This window comes from Pipra filicauda, unplaced genomic scaffold (assembly GCF_003945595.2).
Source record: "Pipra filicauda isolate LSUMZ 115617 unplaced genomic scaffold, ASM394559v2 scaffold77_size3566232_pilon, whole genome shotgun sequence".
NCBI lineage: Eukaryota > Metazoa > Chordata > Aves > Passeriformes > Pipridae > Pipra > Pipra filicauda.
This window is the reverse complement of record NW_024104953.1, coordinates 2,852,418-2,874,951: the sequence shown is the minus strand read 5'-3', so window position 1 is coordinate 2,874,951 and position 22,534 is coordinate 2,852,418. Positions and strand designations below refer to the sequence as shown.

At 40.5% G+C, this 22,534-nt stretch overlaps 1 protein-coding gene across 2 annotated transcripts in view; it reads right to left on the bottom strand.

Annotated features, from left to right (window-relative positions):
- Nucleotides 1-22,534, bottom strand: part of MACROD2 (mono-ADP ribosylhydrolase 2) — an 842,329-nt gene that overhangs the window by 660,931 nt on the left and 158,864 nt on the right. For both annotated transcript variants that reach the window (XM_039389846.1, XM_027726087.2), the window contains exon 4: nucleotides 5,079-5,108. In XM_039389846.1, the coding sequence (XP_039245780.1) occupies nucleotides 5,079-5,108 (30 nt within the window). The remainder of the gene's footprint in view (nucleotides 1-5,078; nucleotides 5,109-22,534) is intronic.

Genomic DNA, 22,534 nt, shown 5'->3' with positions numbered 1-22,534 from the left:
ATAATGCTTATTTTCTTGATGAAAGAATCCTGTCAGTGCTCCTTTCCCAAACTCTTTCTTCTCCTTCTCGAGGGATGCGTTTCATGTTATGGTCACGTCATGCTCAAATTTGAACTTTGGATTTAAACCCTTACTTCACTTGCATTTAAATTATGTAAATATCAAACCCAAGCCCTGTGAAATCCAAAACAGGGAGCATCTCGTCCTGGTTCAGGATAAAACAGGCTTGTCTTCTTCCTGTCATGCATTTTGAATGGGCTAGTGCAGGGCTGGGCTGGTACTGAAAGTGTTTTCCAGCAAACATTGCTACAGGGTGATCTGCAACTCGTCTCCTTCCTGCCTCCAATTTTCTCTTGTACAACTTCCACTTCTCAGTGTCACGAATATTCATTCACCAGGTAAATTGATGTCAAGTTACTATTCAGACAGTGCAAAACTTCCTTGCTTTTTTCCCTAGAGATGTGACTACCAGAAGGTGGCTGGACATGGTGAGTCCAGGACCTAAGGCACATCTGCGAGAACAAAAACTTTATCCCAAGGGGAGGGATGTCAATATATTTGTGTCAGCTGTTCCTTCCTGACACTACTGGCTGGATAATCACCTGCTTTTTGAGCTCATTAGCCTGCAATTAATTGACAAATAGACAGGGTGGCTGCAAGCAGCAGTGGCTTTGCAGCAGCACCTCCCCGGCAGCTCCCCTCTATTTCTGCAGCATTAGCACAGCCAGGGTGGTTGTGCTTGTCCCACCTTTGAAGGGAAACAACTCCAGGATAGAAGTGAGTCTGTGGAAATTTCCTTCTACTGGGAGAGAACACTTTTTTTGCTGCTATTATAAACTAACACAGATATAAAGGCAGCAAATCCCAATTTCAAAATGGAGTCTACAGAATAATGTGCAGAGAAACCCAGTTCCCTGCTGTGACCACAAACACAAGTGAGAGCTACTTAAAACCTTGCCTACAAACCATATCTTGGCAGAGTGGAGAGGTAGGTCTGGTCTACTTTTAAGATATGATAACATACTTCTGGCTATATAGGAATTACATTTCTTTGCACGCCAGCAAAAGCTCTAGAAAAAACAGTTACACTGGCCAAAAAAAAAGAGACAAACAGAAAAACAGACAGATCTTTTGGGGCAACCAACTTTAACTGGGTCCAAACAACACTCCCAAGAAATATAACTTGTCTTCTCTTTGAGTTTGTAAAGACAAAATCACCAGTTTTAAGTACAGAGTGGAAAAAAACTACACTCGTAACAGGACACACTAAAAGATGGTGTCGCCTTCCCCAATTCCAGCATAGGCAACAAAATCTCATGAGGGGGAAAAAAATCCAAAATTAAAAATACCCTCAATATAAGGTCAAAGAAATCATGCCAATCCAGAAATCAGCATGCAACAAGACCTTTGATTACAGTCAGCAAATCAAGTAAAAAATGAACCACAAGGAAAATATCATAAATGAGGTGGGGATGGTGGGATATAAAATCCTAAAAAAAACCCAGACTACCCTCAACATAAGGGAGGAGAAATCACAGCTCTTGCTCACTTTGCTTTAACAAAGTGCATAAAATCACATGCTTTCATTCCTTGACAAAACTGTAAAAGAATGTAAGGAAAAAAGATTACCATGCAAAATAGGGCATTTCAATTTCTCGAGTCAGAACTTCATGACACATTTTTTAAAAGGGGTCGCTTTTCCTCAAAATACCAAGTGGTTTTCCTCACTCCCTCCAAATGCAGGTTATTTTCTTTATAATTTTCACCTCTGCACTGTTGAACATAATGGGACAAATAATACATGATGCACAAATAAGTCATAACGCTCCATGCAAGTTATTAGCAGTGAAGTGCTGAATATGTGATAAATCTAGACCTGAAAGTGAAATATGCCTCCTAATTAAAAATCAATTATTAAAACCAGTAAAGAATGAAAAAGAAAAAAGGCTCACTCACCAAACTCATAATGAAATCCTGGAAACTTCAGTGTTATTTGAAAAGCAGAAAGAAACCTTCAACATCTATATTTAACTAAAGACTCTACTGTGGGGGTTTCTCGATTTTATGATTAAACAGTTCTGTGAAAAACTGTTTCTGGTATCTTTTGTGCTTTTATCTCTTCATTCCAAATGGTCATGAACATGAACAGACAGCATTTAAATGGAGAATGCAAGAACAAACCATTACTCTGGCTCTGGGAAATCAAAGTACACGGATGCCCTGATGTGGCCCTGAGGTGACACAGGGATGATAAGCCCAAAACCACCAGCCCCTGAACTTAGATCCGAGTGCAAGATGTTTACCCACAATGTTGTTCGGTGACAGATCTTTTCCAGTAGATGGTTTTAACACACACAAACTTAGACCAGGGTGTGCAAATAACTATTTCCAACTGATTTATGTTCAGTTCTGGAAAGATTTCAAACGTAGAACAGCTCAGAAGCAGCTCAAAATCACAACACCTGTTGCACAGGCTTGGACAAGCAGAAATTTCCAGTTTTCTTCTTCTGTAAATCCAAGATATGTATTCATACCCCCAGCAGTGACAGAGAGATTAAATTAACGAGCATTACTGAAGAGATCTGAATCCCATTATTGGAGAAACTACACTGGTATTATGCATTATCATAAATATTCAGCATCTGCAATCAAAAGAAGGCTTTGGTGTTTACGTATATAATAAAGTTTTAATAATTCACTATCAATACTTCACGCAGAGTGCTGCCACCTCTTCCTTCTGGATAAAGGAAAAAATACATCCAGCATTTAAAATCCACAACCACCCAGCTGGGAATGAAAAAAATCCCTTGTACAGAGAAATGCCTGTGGCCAGTATTTTTCCAAGAGCCAGCGTCTCCGGGCTCCATCCACCTGTGGACGGCGGGTGGGTGGCCAGGGCTGCCTCCATTTCGTGTCCCCCCTTGGCAAGCTCCAGCCTGCAGACCCCACACACGCTCCCCTTCTCTGGAACACGCACCCCGTGGTGCCTGCCCAAAATCTGTAGTACTCTGGCTACAAAATTCTTAGGGGTTTTCCTCAGAAAACTTGGAAAACTCAAGCGAGCGTTCCCTGAGGACGTGTTGGCCGCCCTACCCAAGGGCAGCTCGCGGCACCTCCGGAGCGCCAACACAGCCCCTCAGACATCAGCAGTCACACTCTAAGCCATAAAACTGTCACGTTTGGTATTCTGCCTGTATCACAAGCAAGGGGGTACGTTGCTATCCTTCCACTGGAGATTAAAGGGTGTGGGATTGGGGTTCTGGGCCCAGAGGCTGCAGCAGATCCCCCTGTGGCCGCCGCCAGCCCGGCACAGCCGGTTCCCTGAGGGACCCACCGCCCGCCCAACCCCAGCCTGCCACAGCAGCTTCCCAAAGGTCCTGAGGGCACTTGTGTTAAAAAGGGTGCTAAAAGCCCCAAAGGATGTCGGGGAAGGAGGAAGGATGGAGAAGCAGAGGAGAAGAGAAGCAGAACCAGCCTCCTGGGCTGCCACCAGCTCAGCCCGCCCTGAGGGGTGGGAGACCAAAGAGTCCATGGCAGGAGGGGGATGGCAGGAGTTTCAATTGCCAATATATTCCTTTCAACACATAAAATACGGGGAAAATCCCAACTTGACCTACAGCACAGGTTCATCCCAACTGCTGCAGAGGGAGAGCCACATTATCAAGTGCCACGCTGAGCAGATATCAACTTCTGAAGTACAGTCCAGCTGAATAAATACCACGGAAAGTTAATAGCCAAATCCTTTCAGCAGCAGTGCTCTGGGAACCTGATTGGAATTTGAACATTTGCATTGATTTATAATTTTTTTTTCGATGTTACCAGCTGGGAGCAAGTGCTGGAGAGGAGGTACAGGAACAGCTCTGCAGAAACAGGAACAGCTAGGGAAGGATTACCTCCAAAAGGATTATCTTTTAAACAAAGAAAAATTTGGTATACTGCAAACAACTAACTCAAATCAAAAGAAACAGATTAATCCAACAGGATTAACAGGTAAGGCTGCCCTGTACGTTAATGTCCAGACACACAGCTGAGGAACATGAAGGGTTTTATTCAGCTGGTTTTATTAAGGGTGCAGTTCTGAAGCACCTTTTCACGGTCCAAAATAAGGGCTGCCTGTTCAGATAAAACAAAAGCTTTGACAACTTATCCTGCAGCCTCCCAAGCAACAGAGATCTCCTGTCTTTTTACAGAGCCTTTTCCTTTACCCTTACATATGTAAGCTCTGATCATCCAGTCCTTTTAACTCCCGCCAGGAAGGAAGATTAGTCGCTGCCTGTACCGCTCCTGCGCTGGGAAATTTCCAGAACTGAGCACTTTTGCTTCCCTCTGGGAGGCAGGGGAAGTCACAGAAAACTGAGATCAAGCTCCTCGTGGGTTTTTCTTTCCTGAATTGTTAACACTCACGTAAGCTTTTATGGCCATGGTACTACAGGATTACAAAAAGCAAAGTAGCATCGATCTACTAAAAAAAAACCAAACAGCATCCATGTATTTGGAAACAATACACTCTCTATGTGATGGAGCATCCCTGCCTTACTAGTAGACATGTTGGTAGTATCTCTTACCTGCACCAAAGATTTGTATTGAAATCTATTTGAGTATTCTGGCAAACTGAATGAGGTAAGCCACCAAGTTGAAAACATAATTTATTATTTTTTAAAGCACAAAGACAAAGCCTCATTCATTTACTAAAATTATTTTTACTGTGTTTTAATAATTTTTTTTAAAATTGTTTATTTAACGTATATTTGAGGTTCCCCTGGGGTAAATTTAAAAATCTTAGATACTTAAAAACACAACATAAGGCAGTTCAGTTCCTTTCTGCTTCACTCAGCCTCACATACAGGTCAGCCCCCACTCTAATCCAGAGGTGAAACCGAATTCAGCAGCAGCCACAAACCTTGCCTCCTGATGATATGAAAGATTATCAACTCTGCTGAGTTTTCCCATCTAATAATTTTACATTTTCAACTTTTGAACTTATCACCTATTATTTCATAACCAACTAATCACTACACCGGTCCAGCACATATTTCACAGTTATTTAAAAGTGAATTCAGCATTAAGCAAAGACTTACCTCCTCCACCTCCAAGAAGGCTGGAATTAGCTGCAAGAAAAACAAAAGGAGAATCATTAGCATTGAACTTCCAAAATATAGATAAAACCAAACCATAAGATGTTTCACATGAGATTTTCCATTGTTTCAGTATCTTCACTACTCTTCACTTACCCAAAAACATTTAATGCAAAACCAATCATTTATGTAAATTGCAATTGCAGTCTTTACCTCTGCAAAATCTTTGAGTGTACTAAATAAATAAAACAATAATACAACTACTAAAGCTAATGCATTGAATAGCTTATCACATTATAACCTTGCATTTATAACTCTACAAACCATATTCCTTTGTGATCACCAAACAAACTAAAAAAAAAAATTATTGTAGAGAAATTTCAACAGACTTTGATGGAACTTTTGATTAGCTCTCCTTGTTTTCCATGCCATGGGACCCTTGAGGATGAGAAACCCTGGCCCTGCTGATACAAAAGGGTTGTTTTCCCATTGTAGGCAATTAAGTTGGGATTTCCCTCAGCTTGCTTAATTGCCTCTGCACTGTAACCATCCAGCTACCCAGGCCAGAACTTGATAAATCACTTATGGAAAGCAATTTTCGGAGCGTGGTGATACAAGACGGTCCTTCAAATTAAGCTTGCACAACTGGAGCCAAGCCAAACATTCTCTTTTCACTGCCTAGGCAGAACCAGAAGGAAAGCCTAAGCTTCTAAACCTGCCCCTTTTGGATGTGTGGGACACAAATCCTCGTTGTTTCGGAATGTAGATAAAACACAGTATAAAAGCAAGAGCATAAGGGATGGACAGAGGTATTTCTTATTGCTTCCTGATGAGTGAAGGAGAAGTGATACCTCAAACCATGTCCTGCTCCAAGACAAGGGTAGATGGCAAGACACACAGAACAAATTAGGTAATTTCCTATATGGTATTGTATCTGTTATTTTCCTCCGCTTCCTAAATAGAAGTCCTTAAACAGCAAATTCCCTGCTGTTGGGGTTTTTTCCCCCCCTCACTTTCTTAATACTTTTATTTACATAAAACTGACAGTTATCTTTGTCTTCTTCATTTCTTTTTCAGATATTCTACAAACACCCTTGACTCAACAGCCAAATTCAGCTCTACCATTTGCAGCCAGCTTTCCCTGACACTGCAGTAAAAATGTCTTCATCAGAAAGCTGGATTTTCCATCAAAGTACTACACCCAAGATCCATGATTTTTAAAAGCAACATATACCATTAATACTGTTATCTTACAGTGACTCAAAAAGTACCTCCTTATTACCCAAAATGCAATGTTCTTTACAGAAATAAATGAGCAGTTTCATATCCAGCATAGCTGACCGTATCAAATCCAAGTAAACTGCAAGCCAAGTTAGTTATCCCTCCTAGGACTAGTTGTTCCTACACTCACTGAGGGAATTAATCAAGACCAGGATCTAGAGAGATGTTCTTGAGCATTTTTCTGATCCAAGTCTGGTTCTAATACTCTGGAATATCAGATGGAGGAAAATGAGGGAAAACTGTTTCCGAAACACAGTAATCTGGGGCCATTTTAAAAGAAATGCCTGTCTGGAGATACAGAAAGTTTGGAGCAACAGGCACAAAATGGAAAATTTTAAAAAAGAGCAACACAATCATCCATATGTGATGGACATCTCTCGGCTCTCCTCTTTAAGGTGCTAGCACAGAACAAATATTGCCATATATAAACTGCCTTTGACAAAGATATAATGGGAGTAGCGATAAATGTGTGCAGACATATTGTAAGAAGGCCACTGAATGTCGATCTTCCTGTATTTACCTGCTCTTGCCCTCACTGAAATTCACTATTAAACAAAGAAACAAATTAAAAACAGCCCCCTGTATTTTCACAGCAGTTTCCCAAGGCCTCCTGCAACAGGTAACATCACCTTCCCTGCAGTAACAAGTGTTTATCTGCGACAGAAATCAGCACAGCTCTTATCAGAAGAACAAAGTGTCATCTACTGCCACGAGCCTGCTATTCCAGCTTATTTTTTGGCACTGTAGAATACACCTACAATTATCATTCTAATTCTTGCAGGAGTCAAATTCTAGGATTTCTGTAATTATGTTTCAGAGACTCGAGACACAAAGCTAAAACCTGTTATACCTCACTGTAACCAAAGTTTCCACTGCTAAAAAAAGTTTCTTGGGATACCCAGCCAACATCCCCACTGCAAACTCTCATTCAATGGCTTCTCAGAGAATTATGTTTCTCTCATTAAGTTCTCCTGACAATGTTCATCTTTCCAATATGTTCTAAAACTTCTTAATAACATTTAATATAACTCAGCACCACACACTTCTCTATAGAAACAGCAAAAACAGTTCAAACAGATTTTTGGCTGCAATGCATCTACCCTAACTATTGATATTGCAGTAATAATTCATAGGCACTTTTTAAAAAGAATTCTGCTTGCATAATAGAAAGGAAATCAAACCATTTTCCTATGATTCCAGGAAAGAACAAATTATATTTACAATTTCATTTCTAGAAAACGTGTCACTCAAAAAGCAAGAACTTTCAGATTTTTCAGCCTGTCCCTGAAAGGTTCAGTAATACCCACCTCTTTTTCCATCTTCAGGAAAGCCTTGCCATGACAGAAGTAACTTGTCACTTAGCACCTAATGAATACTGTCCCAGCCAGAGCTCCTCCAGGAGGTCAGCACAGCCTCATGGCTGCAATCACATCACATCATGTTGGAGCAAGCACGGCCTCTCCTCTCAGTCCCTCTGTGTTTATCCACAGCTGTGTTTTGTCCGTCAGTGCTCCCAAACAATCCAACCTTGGAAAACACTTTGGAAGCAGCCCCTGCTGTAGAGGCTCAACCGTGGGTTGACTCTGAGCAATCTGGTCTAGTGGAAGGTGTCCCTGCCCACGGCAGGAGAGCTGGAACTAGATGTTCTTTAAGGTCCTTTCCAACCCAAACCATTCCATGATTCTAGGACTGTAGCCTGTAAATCCATCCCGACTAACCCCTTGCCCTTATTTCCCTATTCCAGAGCTGCACAAGATTCTGAAGTTACAGGAGACTTGGAGTGAGAGGAAAACAGGAAGACTGAATTGCTACCAAGTTACCAAGGCAAAGAACAGTAAAAGAAAGCAAACAAGAGGAGCTCCAAAGAACTGTTGGGTAAAGCCTTCTTGCACCTCATTTCCCTGCCTACGTCACCCTTCCAAACTGACCTGCCCAACCTTTCTAAAATTCTCTCCTTATGAACCGCAGTCCACAACAGATTCCTGGGCATTAACTCTGAAAATCCACCCACAATACAAACCTTGAACTATTATTTTACTATGCACACGGAGTGGTCAGGCAGCCAGCAGACCATGGACTGCCTTGCCAGACTGAAACACGACACACACTGATAAAACCCCAGCCAAAACAGCTGGACATGGGCCACAAGAGGCAGCAGAGGTGAGAGCTCGCCTAATTTTAAATACTTTTGGCTGCACCAGTAACATAGGCTTCAATAAAAATTAATAATAATTAATTATTAAAAAAAAAAAAAAAACCGTATTTGGTGAATTTTAAGTAGTAGCTTCAGGATGAGAAAAGTCACAGCCTCAGAGATGCTGCACGTCACCACTGCTTTAAAAGGAATCCTGAATGCTGCATTTTGAGAGACAGATCTCACCCTTACAGCCTGCATCACTACAGGAGATGGAAACACATCTAGAAGTGGTAATATGGCTTTCAGCCCTGGAGTTCTGGGTTTCTCTTTAGTAGGGACATTAGAACCATTCGCAGAAAAATTGTTTCTACAAAGTTCAGGGTCCTATCTAAGAAAAAATCCACTCTAAAAATATTCACTTAAAAAAAAAAAACACGGTCTCTAATCACTGAGTATAACGATTTAGCCCTTAACTAGGTGTTGATGGCACCAGATTCTACAAGAAATTCAGTATTTCAAATGTCTTGACACCTCAGTGGATTAGATATTTATGTTTTTAGCAGCACCAGGGCAGCACTACTAAAGAAACCCTATGAACGCTGGTCTGTTGTACCCAGAGAACTCAACTCTTGCTTTAAGAAACAAAATTCCTTCCAAAACAATTCTGTGGGAAGTGAAGGGAAAAAAGAAGAGAAGAGAAGAGGAAGAGGAAGAGGAAGAGGAAGAGGAAGAGAAGAGAAGAGAAGAGAAGAGAGAGAAGAGAAGAGAAGAGAAGAGAAGAGAAGAGAAGAGAAGAGAAGAGAAGAGAAGAGAAGAGAAGAGAAGAGAAGAGAAGAGAAGAAAGAAAAGAAAGGAAAGGAAAAGAAAAGAAAAGAAAAGAAAAGAAAAGAAAAGAAAAGAAAAGAAAAGAAAAGAAAAGAAAAGAAAAGAAAAGAAAAGAAAAGAAAAGAAAAGAAAAGAAAAGAAAAGAACCTGGAAGGAAAGAATTTAAAGTAATCTTAGTTGCTCATTATGGAATACCCACAATGAAAACTCAAGTTACTAGAGTGCACCAATTTTAATAATGAATACACCAGTGTATTTGACAAAGAAGAACTGGACATAAATGGTTGTAAATCTCAGCCTTCTTAACGAGTTACATCATACACATTTCCAACACTTTTTTGACTGAATAAGCAGACCAGAAACTCTGGCACAGGTATTAACATTTTCCTCACTGTTCTCTTTACAACAGCGTTCTTTGCCCAAAATTGAGGTTATTTGAAACTTAGTGGAGAGCAAACAAATGATGAAGAAGTTCACCTCAAATGAAACTGAAAATCTTTCTGTGCTGATAACCAAAAAGTGAAGAAGGATATGTGTATGGGTTGGTTAAACAGACATTTGCAGGCACAGAAGTAGTTTTTCTGCTGTCAGTTCTGTGGAATGTAGAGAATAGGGAAGATGTGAATAGCAATTTTTGTGATGTCTCTGGAGATAACACACTTTTAGCTTTGTTAACAACATAGCTGAATAACTCTGGGTACTTCTTGTTGGCATATACTCATCTGACAACATTTTAAAAACGTAAATTCTTCTGGGAGCATGTCTTTGTCAAGTATTAATGGCACTAGTAACTTAAATTGACATCTATGTCATGCAGCCATGCATCTGTCAGTATAATAAAAGTATACTCTTAAAAGATTACTTGATATTGTCTGACTTTGGCAGCAGATGTTTGAGCTTATTTTGATGTAAAAAAGATTGAATATTTTTGTCAATACTTTCTAATTGTGAAATTTATTCAAGAAGACATCTTTATAACTGGCAGTATTGCAAGATGCAAGGCATTCTATTGCCTCAGACACCATTTTTATTCATCAATAAAACATCATAACAGGCAGCTGGTGAGCAGAGTACCAGTAATTTATGGAATGGGAAGCTACATTTCTCCTACATGTTTTGTGAGACATCCTTACCTGTCACTGCATTTTGTTTCATCTTCTCTCAAGAAAGCAGAGAGAACAAAGAGGAGTGAGATAACAACTGCACCTTGTACATCCAACCATTTTTAACAGGAGATGTGTTTGGCTGCCTTAGAGCAAAAAGCTTTAGGCTCAAAGAACGTGAAGTAATTTTGAAGTACGTATAGCAACTAAAATACAGCAACACACACTGTACTTTAGTCACCACCCTAATTAACTTTACTCAAAACGTTTCCTTGCACACAAAGCCACAGCAACCAGGAGAGGTAAAACAGTATTAGAACAGACTGGGCCAGGTTGGCAAAGTTATATAAGTGCCTAATGATGGAAAACAGAGACTACTGGAAACCAGAACACCACTAGGCCTTATTTTGATAAGATTGACTTAAAGCATTTAGGCACATCAGTAAAGTTCCACCATTAGCATCTTCTGACACTCACAGGCCTCCTGTAAATACCTTCAGATGTTCTCAATACTCTCAATACCCACCCAAAGACTTGAGCTTCACGTATTAAGAAATCTCCTCCTCTTCTGCCCACAGAACGCTCTGTGAACAGAAGTGAACACCTACCCAGTCTTATTTTATTGCTAATAAGAAGTACCAGCTTCAAGCTCTCTTTGTAAAAAGCCAGGGTCTTCAGAAGCATGACCAAACAACTCAGCTTATCAAGCTTCCATCACCTCTGCGTTTGCAAAACAGAGGATTTGGGAGACAACAGAAAGCGACTGAATTTTCCAAGCCTTACCTTTCATTTCCCCAGATACTGAAAGTGCACAGCACAAGTTTGTCCCACTTTAAAGACAAATCAAACCTGTGCAATTAGGAGCACAGGTTTTGCATTTGGAACCAATAAAATGGATCGTGGCTCACTTGTCACACAACCTGTGCTGTCCTATCCCCCCCCACACACAGTTCCTGTACAGAGAAGAAATCGTTAAAACCAAGTTCTGCCATCTTTGCAAATAAAGTAGTCATTATCTCCCAATTTCAAGCTTGTAAAGAGTATTTCATAGGTAGATTAAGGGGGAAAAAATAATCAGCATACTAGTAAGTGCTCTGGAGTTGATCCTGTCAAGGAAATTGCCTTCACAACATTCTGAATTCAATAAGGAAACAATAACTGTCATAACTTCTCAGTTATTTTTCTTCTTCTAATACATTATCAACTCAATATATAATGTGCATTTATGCAACAAAGCTATTTTTAAAAGTTATACATTACATCCATTAAGCTTAATCAGTCACATGCAAAGCACGTCTGAAATCTGATACGAAGAGCAAAAAAAAAAAAAACCAACCCCACCAAACCCATGGCAGGCAAGGCAGCACGGGGTGGAAATGAGCACACAGCTATCAGGCTGGCAGTCACAATTTAGAGTACATTGGAGGCACAACTTCAAAGCAGAGGGAGCAAAGTGACAGGTTTTTTACCACACAGTGAAATACAGTAATTGCTTTAATGCAGGGTGAGAGAAAATTAACAAAAATTGAGGTTGACTAACACATCCTGACAAAAACCCAGGAGAGAAGATGCTTGGCCCAAGTACTTCCTAAACTCTGCTGTACAAACTTCCATATGGACTGGAGTTTAGACGCCAGCTTTAAAAGACGCCTAAACTTTGCAGTAGCCTGAGGACTCCAAATCACCACAATTGCTTCTTGGAGGGGAAGTCAGAAAACCACAACAAAAAATGTAACTTAAAAGAATATCCCCAAAAAAAACACCTTGTTTTTAAGAGCAGCATTCATCAGACCTTCAGTCCCAAAGGCAACTCCACAAAACGTTTCCAGGTGAAACCCCTCAGAAACAGTAGTTCACACTTTCATACCAATGAAATCCATACCCTTCATGCCCATGCACTGGTGTTATTTTCAGCTAGACAGAAACTATCCCAAAATTTATTCCAAACCAAAGGAAAGAAAGGGATGTAAAAGGAGGAGGTTTCCTGCCAGCACCTCGTGAAGGGCAGTCAGAAGAACCTGTTTGATGGGGCTGATCTCAGCCTTGGGAGGGAGAAGACGACAGAGTTGTTGAATCAGAACCTGCAGTTTGAAGGGAAGGAGTCAGAAGAGGCTAAAAGTGGCTGCTCAGCTCAGAAACATCCGTGGCCTTGTTTCGTGGGAGCCCCTTTGCTCGTTTTCCACATTCCCCTCACTGTGTCTGGCAAACGTGAGAGAAGCACAAACCAGGAATAATTTCACTGTAAAACACAGGCTGATAAAGTGTCACACACACCCCACCAGGTGCTGAAGGGAGAGAGATGAATTGAGATTTCATCCATTTTGTGTGTCAACTTGTGGTTTGCTCAACCACTTAAAAGTTGCCTTGTAGATCAGGAAGGCATTTTACAATCTGGCTGAGCTGAAATGTAAAGCAACAGGAACTTCTTTCAGGGCAGAATAATGAGGAAAATAATATTCGGCCAATAGAGCCAATTCTTCATCTCACAGTTTAGGCCATTTGTGTGGTTTGTAAATGTAACATTAAAGGGAGTCAAAGTGCTGCAGTATATAATTAATCCACTTAAGCAGAATCACCATCAATATTTAAAAGCCTATGCAAAATAGAGCAAGAGGTGGTCTTAAGTTCCACCTGCACAATTAGAAAAGTAGTTTTGGTAGCAATTATTTCAAAATAATTACTGACATGTATATAACTAATGCATCTTTCCAGTATCCCAAAGGTACTAGAGCATATTATCTGGAAAACAGAAAAAAATCAGAGTGAAGTTCTTTGAGTTCTCTTTGCTTTTGTCTTTTCAGAATTACAGCCAGCTTGGGAACCTTCCAAAGTCTACCTGTACACAAGAACTTTACTTTATAAGCTTTTTCTTCTATTTTTAATTTTTAAAACATTGGTGTGGTACTTATGGTGCAGCTAATCACAACACTTCATTTCAATTTCCTTCTCCAGGAAATAACTGCCTAATATTTGACTTCTGGAAGGAAAATGTCAGATTGCAAAAAGTTTTAATAAAGCAACAATTGTCTTCAGAAAACCCAAACGAAATCAAAAGGTGACAGTCCTGAAACATTAATATTCAACATCCAGGCTTCAAAACAAGAAAAAAACCCTCTAACTTGTTATGAAATCAAAGGCCACAGCTGAAAAGAAGCTACCTGGGGCCTTGCCCTGCCGTTTTTCCATGAGGTAACCAGCAGGAAGAGTTTCCTGTGGTGCAGGCACACCCTGAGCTGCTCCTGGTTTGCTCACAGGCAGAGTCAGCCCTGGCTCCAGCTGCAGGGTCGACCTCAGTGGGGGTATTTGCAAGTGGTACCAGCCCACACCACTGCTTTTCTTAGGGTATGGACACTCAGAAACAATATTCAGCTTAAAAAAAGAAGGAAAAAAAAAAAGAAAAAAAGGCACACCTGATGCCCCCCTACCGAAAAAACAGCCCTGGTGTTTTTTGTAGTTTGTTTGGGTTTTTTTCCAGCTACAAAGACAAGACTTCACTTGCAAATTTTGCCTCAAAGTTAGAGGAAGGCAAGGTGTTATTGCACTGTTTTTGCAAGAGCAGCCTGGAAGGAAGATTTTGACAATGAATTACAAGCTCCTGCAAGCAACGAGCGCAGACTTGCAGGATCTGAGGAGGCTGCAAAGCACAGGAGGAAGGTCTGCTTTAAAATGTGTCCAACTGGGTGAGCACAACATGCTCTGCATATGAAAATGTTGCATCACCTCTCCAGTGATCCTTTCTTTATATAGCCTGAAATACAAAGCAGCTCCTACTGTGGCCAGTGGGAGCCACATGACAGAAGAAGCAGAGAATCTGGCTATGCATTTGACTTTTTAAGGTTTTCAAACACAGGCCCCCAAACTGTTGCTATAGGGCTAAATATTTGTGTAACGATGGTCACGTCATTTATATTCCTTTGTAAGGGAAAGTGGATCTTAATAACCTCAGCATTTCAGTCAGACCAGGGATAATGCACTTCAGCAACATATGGACTGGACATTGCATGCTGTCCCCAAGAATATTGTCGCAAATATTTCTATACACTGCTGTCAAATCTACTATCCATACTTTATCTTCACTGTCTGTTTCAAAAAGTTATAGCCTAAAAAAAAAAAAAAATATCTCAAGAAACCATAAAAGGCAGAAAGAATAAAATGTAGCTATCAACTTACTCTATCAGAGACATCAGAAATTGCCCCTTTTATGATAAAAGTAAGTCAGCTTAGTCAGAGGGAGATCGATTATCCTCTCCATTTTACTGTTCCTGGAACGGATAGTCCATGACACAGCTTAAAATGGAGAAACGTAAACCAAACTTTGAAAAAATAGAGGGGAAAAAAAAATAAATGACTGTCAGCTTCCCACTTTCACATGCTCTGAAAACTTTAAAAACCCCATTCAGGAACTTTAAAGAAAAGGGAGATCACAAGTAATCGAGGTGATGTGAAGGCCTGGAGATACTTTCAAAGGCATGACAGAGCCAAAAGCCCACAGGACATCCCTGGCAATGACAGGTTTCAGATGGTGGGGGACAATTCTTTGTTCCTGTCAGCTTGTGGAGGGTTTCTAATCTTTCCAAGCTGCAGAAGCTCACGGTTCAGGATTCATCTCACCAACCATCAGGTCAGATCCGTGCTGCACATTTACCTTCCAACCAAACAGCGCCCTGCCCCTCATCTCCCTGCTCATCAGCTCCTTGGGTACCCCATGGCTGCCTGAGAAATAAAGCAAGGAGTCAATTTGTTATACTCTCAAGGCCCCTCTTTAACACTAAGATTACAGGCACTTCTTAATGATGGAGGAGATTAAAGCTATTACCCCAAAAATTGCAGTAAATAGGCACTGCTGTTACAAGGTTGTGCATCCGAGCAGATAAAATCTCGCAGAAGCAGCATTAAGGGTTTGTTGAAAACTTTACTGGGGTCAGGCTGGACAAGAAGCTCTGAGTTTCTGTGAAGCACAACAGGAGGGCAGGATGTGGTGGTGTCCCACATCAGTAATGACAATCAGGCAGAGAAATGATCACCAAGCTGCAACACCTGATCGATAACTTCATCCTTTGTGCACCACTGTGCCACCCTTAACATTTCCCGCCCCTGCTTCCTGCTAATCCCACTGATCCATTTAGATATGGGAATGCTGCCTGAATCCAGCAGGACTCACGCTTACCTTGTCATTGAGGGCTGTTCCCAGTTAGACAACACATTTCAGCTGTCTGGAGAGGACATGACTTTGGGATGCAGATCAGAAGAACACAGGTGGAAGGCTCATTTCCCTACATGACAGGGAGAGTCCAGCACTGTCCAGTGGCAACGTGGGACACTTTGTGTTCTGTGAACTCAGGATGGACGATGTGAATTCACCCTCCAGTGGCAAAGAGGCTCGTGGGTTAATTCACCATCATCACCACAAGCACTTCCACCACAAATCCTTCCAGCTGCAACCACGCCCCAACACTGCAAGAACTGCTCCTGCTCGCTGTTTTCGTTAATATTTTCTTCCATTGCCTCTAGTAACAGTTTGTCCAGTGATTCAAGAGTGAGAATCACTGTGAGAAACAAAATAAGCCCCTTTGCCTGGGCCACAACTCAATCACAAACTATTTTGTGTATCACACAAAATATTCTCACTGGAAGCTTCAATAAAAAGGACTCAGGACTGAGAAAACAAATTAAAAAGAAAAATCCTACAAACAATTCCTCCAGACAAATAGACCAAAGATAAATTTGGGAAAGCTGATTAATCACTTCGAAGTATGCAGCTCAAATTTTTTTTTTCCTATTTCTGAGCATTTTTAAAGTGTTGCTCAAATAAGGACTGCTATGGTTTTGGTTTACCAACCTTTCTGTAAGGCAAACAGGGAAACAAATACATGTAGCACAAAAACCACTCTGGGATGAATGTGTGCAGTCCAAGTTGAATCATTTTTCTCCAAAATGTTGCACTTCCTGAAACCATGAGTTAATATTTTAATAATCCATGAGTTAATATTTTAATGAGTTGTTATTCCTTCTGCACTTTAACTCAAGTAAAATTCAAAGTCTTAGTAAACTCCAAGCTTTCACATAGACCTTTTGAATCCAGCAGGTAACTCCCAGTGATCCATTCCACATGTAGGGAACACAAACAGGGATGCAATAATCTAATCTGTGCAGAGCAAACACTTCATTTTATTATTCTAATACTGCTGGAGTGATTTATGAGGCAGCTGAGCACTTCTGAAAAATGTACTAAGAAAACAAAGACAGAATTAGGCAAAGTACAAATGTTGTTTATACGATTACAGAGACCAGTAATGTCAAAGGATATTACAGGCAGCTAAGGCCATATATAAGCACATCTGTGAGGCAGGTAAAGCATGTTTTTATAGCTGCTCAGAAAAGAAAAAGATGAATCATCTTTTAAAGCTCTATATAAAATTACTTCTCTAGTGGCAATTAATAGAGAGAGGCCCCAGAACACCAGTCACATGCTCTAATCATCAGGGAGGGTAAATTAAACGACAATAAAACCCCCAAAACTTTACTTAATATGGAAAATTGTATTTTCTCTTTAAAAGCAGCTGCAGCAACCTCATACTGTATAAGCACATTAGCAAAGAAAGAGTTCAGTGGAGCTGGAGGTCTTCTGTCCCTGAAGGTGGGTAGATTACAACCCAAATCCCACAGGAGTAAATACATTCCATAAGTTTATCGTCATTATTTGCAGGAAAAGATGCCCCGTTAATTTATGCATTACTTTCAGGAAAAGATGCCCCGTTAATTTATCTCTAATAATGCTGTGATCTGAGAATATCACTTGCAAAACCCACAAACAGTCCGAAAATGTTACCAGGACACGTCAGAGGCAGCAGAACCCGCAGAGCTCTGGCTGGAAGAGGGGACTGCACAGCTTTCCTTCCCCTGAAGTCTCAGTCTTTTCTTTATACTTCAAACAAATTAAATCTACTGCAATTAATGATTATAGTTTTTTTCCTTCAATCAGCCCATGCTCCTCTAGGAAATTAACTTAGCTATTAAAAGCCTAAAGGCTGGAAAGGAACCTAGTTAGATGAGTTTTACCTCCTCTGTATTGCCTGTGTAATCAAATGCAGTTTCCCCACCAGTTTAATTCTAATCAGTTTAATTACTGAAAATTACAACAGAAAGAAAAAAAAAACCACCACCTTTTACTTCTTACACCAGAACAAAGGAGAAAAGCTACACGTGGTAGGAAAAACAACTGGGTGGCAACACTTTGATACTGCACGTGAGGGAGAGGAAATGACCAAAAATACAGACAAATTCCAATATTCCTTAGACAACAGGCTGAGGAGGTGGAGATGGAGCTACAAGCCAAGAATAAAACTCAGCACAGGCAACCTCCAAGGTGTGGAACTGGGGGAAGAGTTTATTACTTTAGTGTTACTTCAGTGTTACAACACCTTCATTACACGGGACTCGTGTCGATCCACTGAGTCCTGTATTTCCTACCCACTCTTCTGGCCCACTGTAAAAGTCTTTTTGCTGCAATACAAAAACAGTGAGATGAAAGGTGTCTTAAGCAAGTCTGTTAGAAAGGCACAGTGCTACCTAGAAATATTTAGAGAGTAAGTAGGCTTCCTTCACTTGATTTCCACAGCAAAAGTATTTCTTAGTGTTATGACGCTTCCTGTTTAAAAAGAAATTATTTCATGGTGTGTTCCTCTCACCTCTTGCCACAAGGAAACAGAAACAGCTGATCAGAGCAATTTGAGGCAATATCATGCCTTTATTTCTTCTGAAATATCCCAAACATAAAACAAATCTGTTCCTTGATTGTATCTAATTTCCATTTATCATTTCTCCTCTTTGGCCGTAACGGCTTTGATGTCTACTTGACAATTTTAAGGATCTCAACCAAGGCCACTTTAAATCTTCTCCATCCAGATGACTAATCCGAGTAATCCCATTTAAACTGCTAGTTTACATTCTACTAATACTGCAAAGCCATCTGATCTGTGCAAGGAAAGGGTAGGAACATGCTGGTGACTCTTACTACAAGACATTGTGATCCCTGTACAAGCAGAACTGCCATAAATCAAGGATTGGTGTAAGAGAGATGCCAGCACTTAAAAGTCTAAAAATATTTAGAACAAATTATTTTGTTTTTGCTGAATTCACCAACCAGCCAGCCTTGTATTTTGTGATGTGAGCTGCAGAAAAGAGGAATTCTGGCTCACCACAAAAATTGCAACCCTTCTCCAAAAAGGAAACTTCTTAAATCCAAGGCAAGTTTTTAACTAATTATGCTCACAAACTTTTAATAATGGAAACTGTGGGAAGCAGTGGGTGGAGAGAATGCCACAGCAGAGCTTAGAAGCATCCTGGAATCTGCACAGAAACATGGAAAGGTGAACTATACAGACTTCAACAACAGGCAAACCATGCATGTACTGAGAGAAATATGTCAAAACACGTGCTCTTCACAAGGTCCCCTTCTGTGCCAAGATGTCTGTGGCCATGAGGTCTTTAAAAATTCCCTCAGCTTGTAAGGAAGTGCAGAAAGCAGCAGCATCTTGCTGAGCAAACGCACCAAGGGCTGTGTCTGAGTCTACAGAGCTCTCCTGGAGGGACTATTTAATCAAGGAGATGGAGACAGGAGCTCCCAGGGTGGAGAATCCTGCTACTTATGCTAAATGCAAGTCACTTATTCACCACCTTTGTTCAAAAATACCTGCTTTGTTTTAAAGGCTCTAGTGTTAATCTGATCAAGTGTAGCTAAAAGGACAACACACCTCAATCAAAGCTTTTAAAAGTTCTGGACTTAGATAAGATGTCCTCAAGTATCTTACCCACTCCAAAATGCTTTATCACAATCAGTTAAGAGAATATTTTATAAAGCCATTTCCCAAGTTTTTCCTAGACTTTCTTCTCTTACAAGATGGGGGAAACTGCAGAGAAGTACCTTGCAAATCCTGAAGATCCTGACTGTTGAAGCACTAATAAAACCTCCAGTGATTCCAACAGGGAAAGAATTTCAATATTCCAGAAGCATGGATCTACTAGCAGTACCTCCTTACTAGTTGAGGGGTTTTTTTCTCTGCTCCATCCATGATAAAATTTGGTTTTCCTCTACAGGATCAGCAGTTAGAAAACAGAATAAGGAGAGAGGAACAGCGGAGGCAAAAAAGCAAACCAAGAAACAAAGAAACACATAAAGGGTAAGGCTGTGACACAAGAAGACTTGCCAAAAACTCTCTTCTTCTGTTTTTTATTTTTTTCCCCAAGAAGACACACCACTGTATCTATATTTTCAATTCACATTGCATGTTTTAAGTACAACTCTACGAAACACTTTATTAAACAACTGCGGTTATAAAACCTGCAATAGATTTTACAAAAATCAGTTGTATGTGTTAGTGGGGGATCCTCCCTGGGTGCCTTTCCTGTAACAGAGTGCAGAAGGCCCCATCAAGACCCACACTAACTGCACCTCACCTGGCAGGATGAAATGCAATGTTCCACGTGACATGTCCCACCATTACCATTTACAAATTAATTTTCAGAAGAATAAAACTGTATTTGTTTGAAGCATCTAATTAGTTCTTTAAAATGAAGAAGAAGCAGCTGAACTGGAATTGAAACAGTCCCTGGTACTTTTTTAATGGGATATTAACCTCTCCTCTAGCCCTGCCATCTCACTGGAGCTGAGATTTGAAGTGCATTACCTCTGGTGTGCAAAACAGCCTTTCACAAAGATGAATTCACCCACTGGTGGGCCCAAAGGATCCTTGAGAAGAATTAATGCACTTAACCTGCATTTCCTGTTCTTCACAATCGATAATTCCTGAGGATGTCCATTTGGAGGCTGGAGTCCCTTTCATGCAACCTACAAACCTCCCGTGGGATCCAACCAAAGCATGGAAAGCTCTCGTGCCACAACCACCACGAGGGTCGGCACTGACTGAACAGCCAGGCTTAAAGAGATTAAATTCCCTAATCTGAGAAGTACTGTTGAAGCAGAAGACCGGATAAGTCCTAAGTATAGTTTCAGAAAACAAATCTTGCAGCTCAGCAATTCCACTTTTTACTGTAAGGGATGTTATGACAGCTCCACAGTGGATTCATATTTAAATAGAACTTTAGTCCCCTCTTGCATCCTCCAAAACATCTATCACTGTAACTTCAGCCTTTTCATAATTTAAATGAATAATCTTCAGCTCCTAAGTACTGCTTTAGTCTGTTTTGACAGACAGAATTAATACCTCTTGCAGTTACTGTTGGAAAGTAGTGGAAGCCCCAGTTATCAGCTGCTCTGACCTTCCCCCTCCAGCCAGTTATTCATGTTGTCAGCCAACTTCCACGGGTCTCCATCCCCAGCACCCTTGCTGGGAGCATCCCAGCTCAGCCCAGGCACCCCTCAGGATCTCAGGATGCCGGCACAGATCAGCTGTGACAGCCCAGCCTAGGACTAGGACACCCCTGATCTGCCCTGAACAGCACTTTTGGAAACCAGGCTTCCAGCTGGGCTTTGGCTCCAGAGCACAAAAGGTTTTACACTTTAGAAAACACGTTAGAGCAAAGGAGGTGTTTTTAGAACCCATATATGGAAAAATGTGCCAGTGTCCCCAGTGGGCTCAATTTAACCTGCTATGAGAGAGAACTGAAGAGCCACTATTGAGCAGACAGGAGTTCTCTGCATCTTTCTGTCAAAGCTGGGTTATTCTGGGGTTTTTGCTTCTTTATTTAGGGGGAGTTTCTGTGATTCTTGGGGCTTTTGTAGGACTTTGAAGATCCTTGTGGGTCCCTTCCAGCTCAGGATATTCTATGATTCTGTGAGTTCCAGTTGCTCCAGTTAATTTTAATCTATTCATAATTTGTGTCCTGGGACTTTTGACCTACACTGAGCTCACAGATCAAGTGAAGTTAAAAAAACAAGACAACCCCACAACTCAAACAAGGCTCAATTCTCTGCTTTCACGAGTCTTTCCAAGTCCCCAGTCCCAAACTGCTTTCCTGGCCAGAAGAAGAAAATGAGTGCAGGAAGAGCAGTGATGTTTGGATACCGTTGCCATGGTGTAAAAGTATTATTCCATATAGGAACTTTCACTACATTTGTCATCAAAATCATATTCAACAGGTAAAGCTGAAGTACAGGCACAGGAGGGCTGAGAGCCTGAGATCCAGGAGCTGAAGCAGGGTTGATAAAGAGCCAGCAACTGGAACTGAATCCTGCATTACTTCCCAAGGTAATTAGGAAAATTGGCAAAATTGAAAATATTGGTAATTGATAATTAATTAAGATGCTTGGTAAATGTTTTAAGAATCCTTTATTAACATCACCTATTTAAAAATGGACATCAACCATTTATGAATGGGATTGAATTCACATGTGAAAGCACTTTATTAAAAAAAACTGTGAAAAATGATGACATGTCCCACTTTAACACTTCATTTAAAAGACTCACCAGAAGGAATAAAATCCATGAGAAAAGATGCAAAGTGTTGTTTATTCATGGGACATCTTCCTAAAGTCTAGAAACTATTAAAAAAACTCTCTATATCCCAAAGGAATCTTCTTAAAATACAAATTGTCAGTTTTTATTTTGTTAAACAAGATATACTTCCAGCATTTAGTCAGCTGCAGTTAAAAAAGCTGTAACTATAAATTCTGTGTAATATCACCTATTTATTAAATTCATCAAATTGAAAAAAAAAATTAAAATATTAGCTTCTTTGGGTGCAAAAGAAAACTATTAAAACTTAGAGCAGCTTTAAAAATTGGCGGGAACACATAGTATTTTTCCCATCTGATACTCCTGCCTTCTTTCTTCCATTTTATCCTCTTTTTATAAATGGCTGTGCAGAAACCATCTCTAGAACATGGGGCTGAGATATTTTCATTACTATTCAACCACCTAATGATTTTACTTTTCCATGATTTGCACTTGGAAGAATGTAACAGCAAATACACATAATGACAAAAAATGCTCACTAAAGCAGCCAACTGGAACTATTGCTGCTGGAACCACAGGGGCAGAGAGAGAGAGGGAGTTGGGAATGCATAAATGACGGTGTTTTGGAATATTAGATTTCACAGGGTGTTCACAAATAATAATTTCCCATAATGTGCTGCTCCCCTTGGCTCCCCGGGG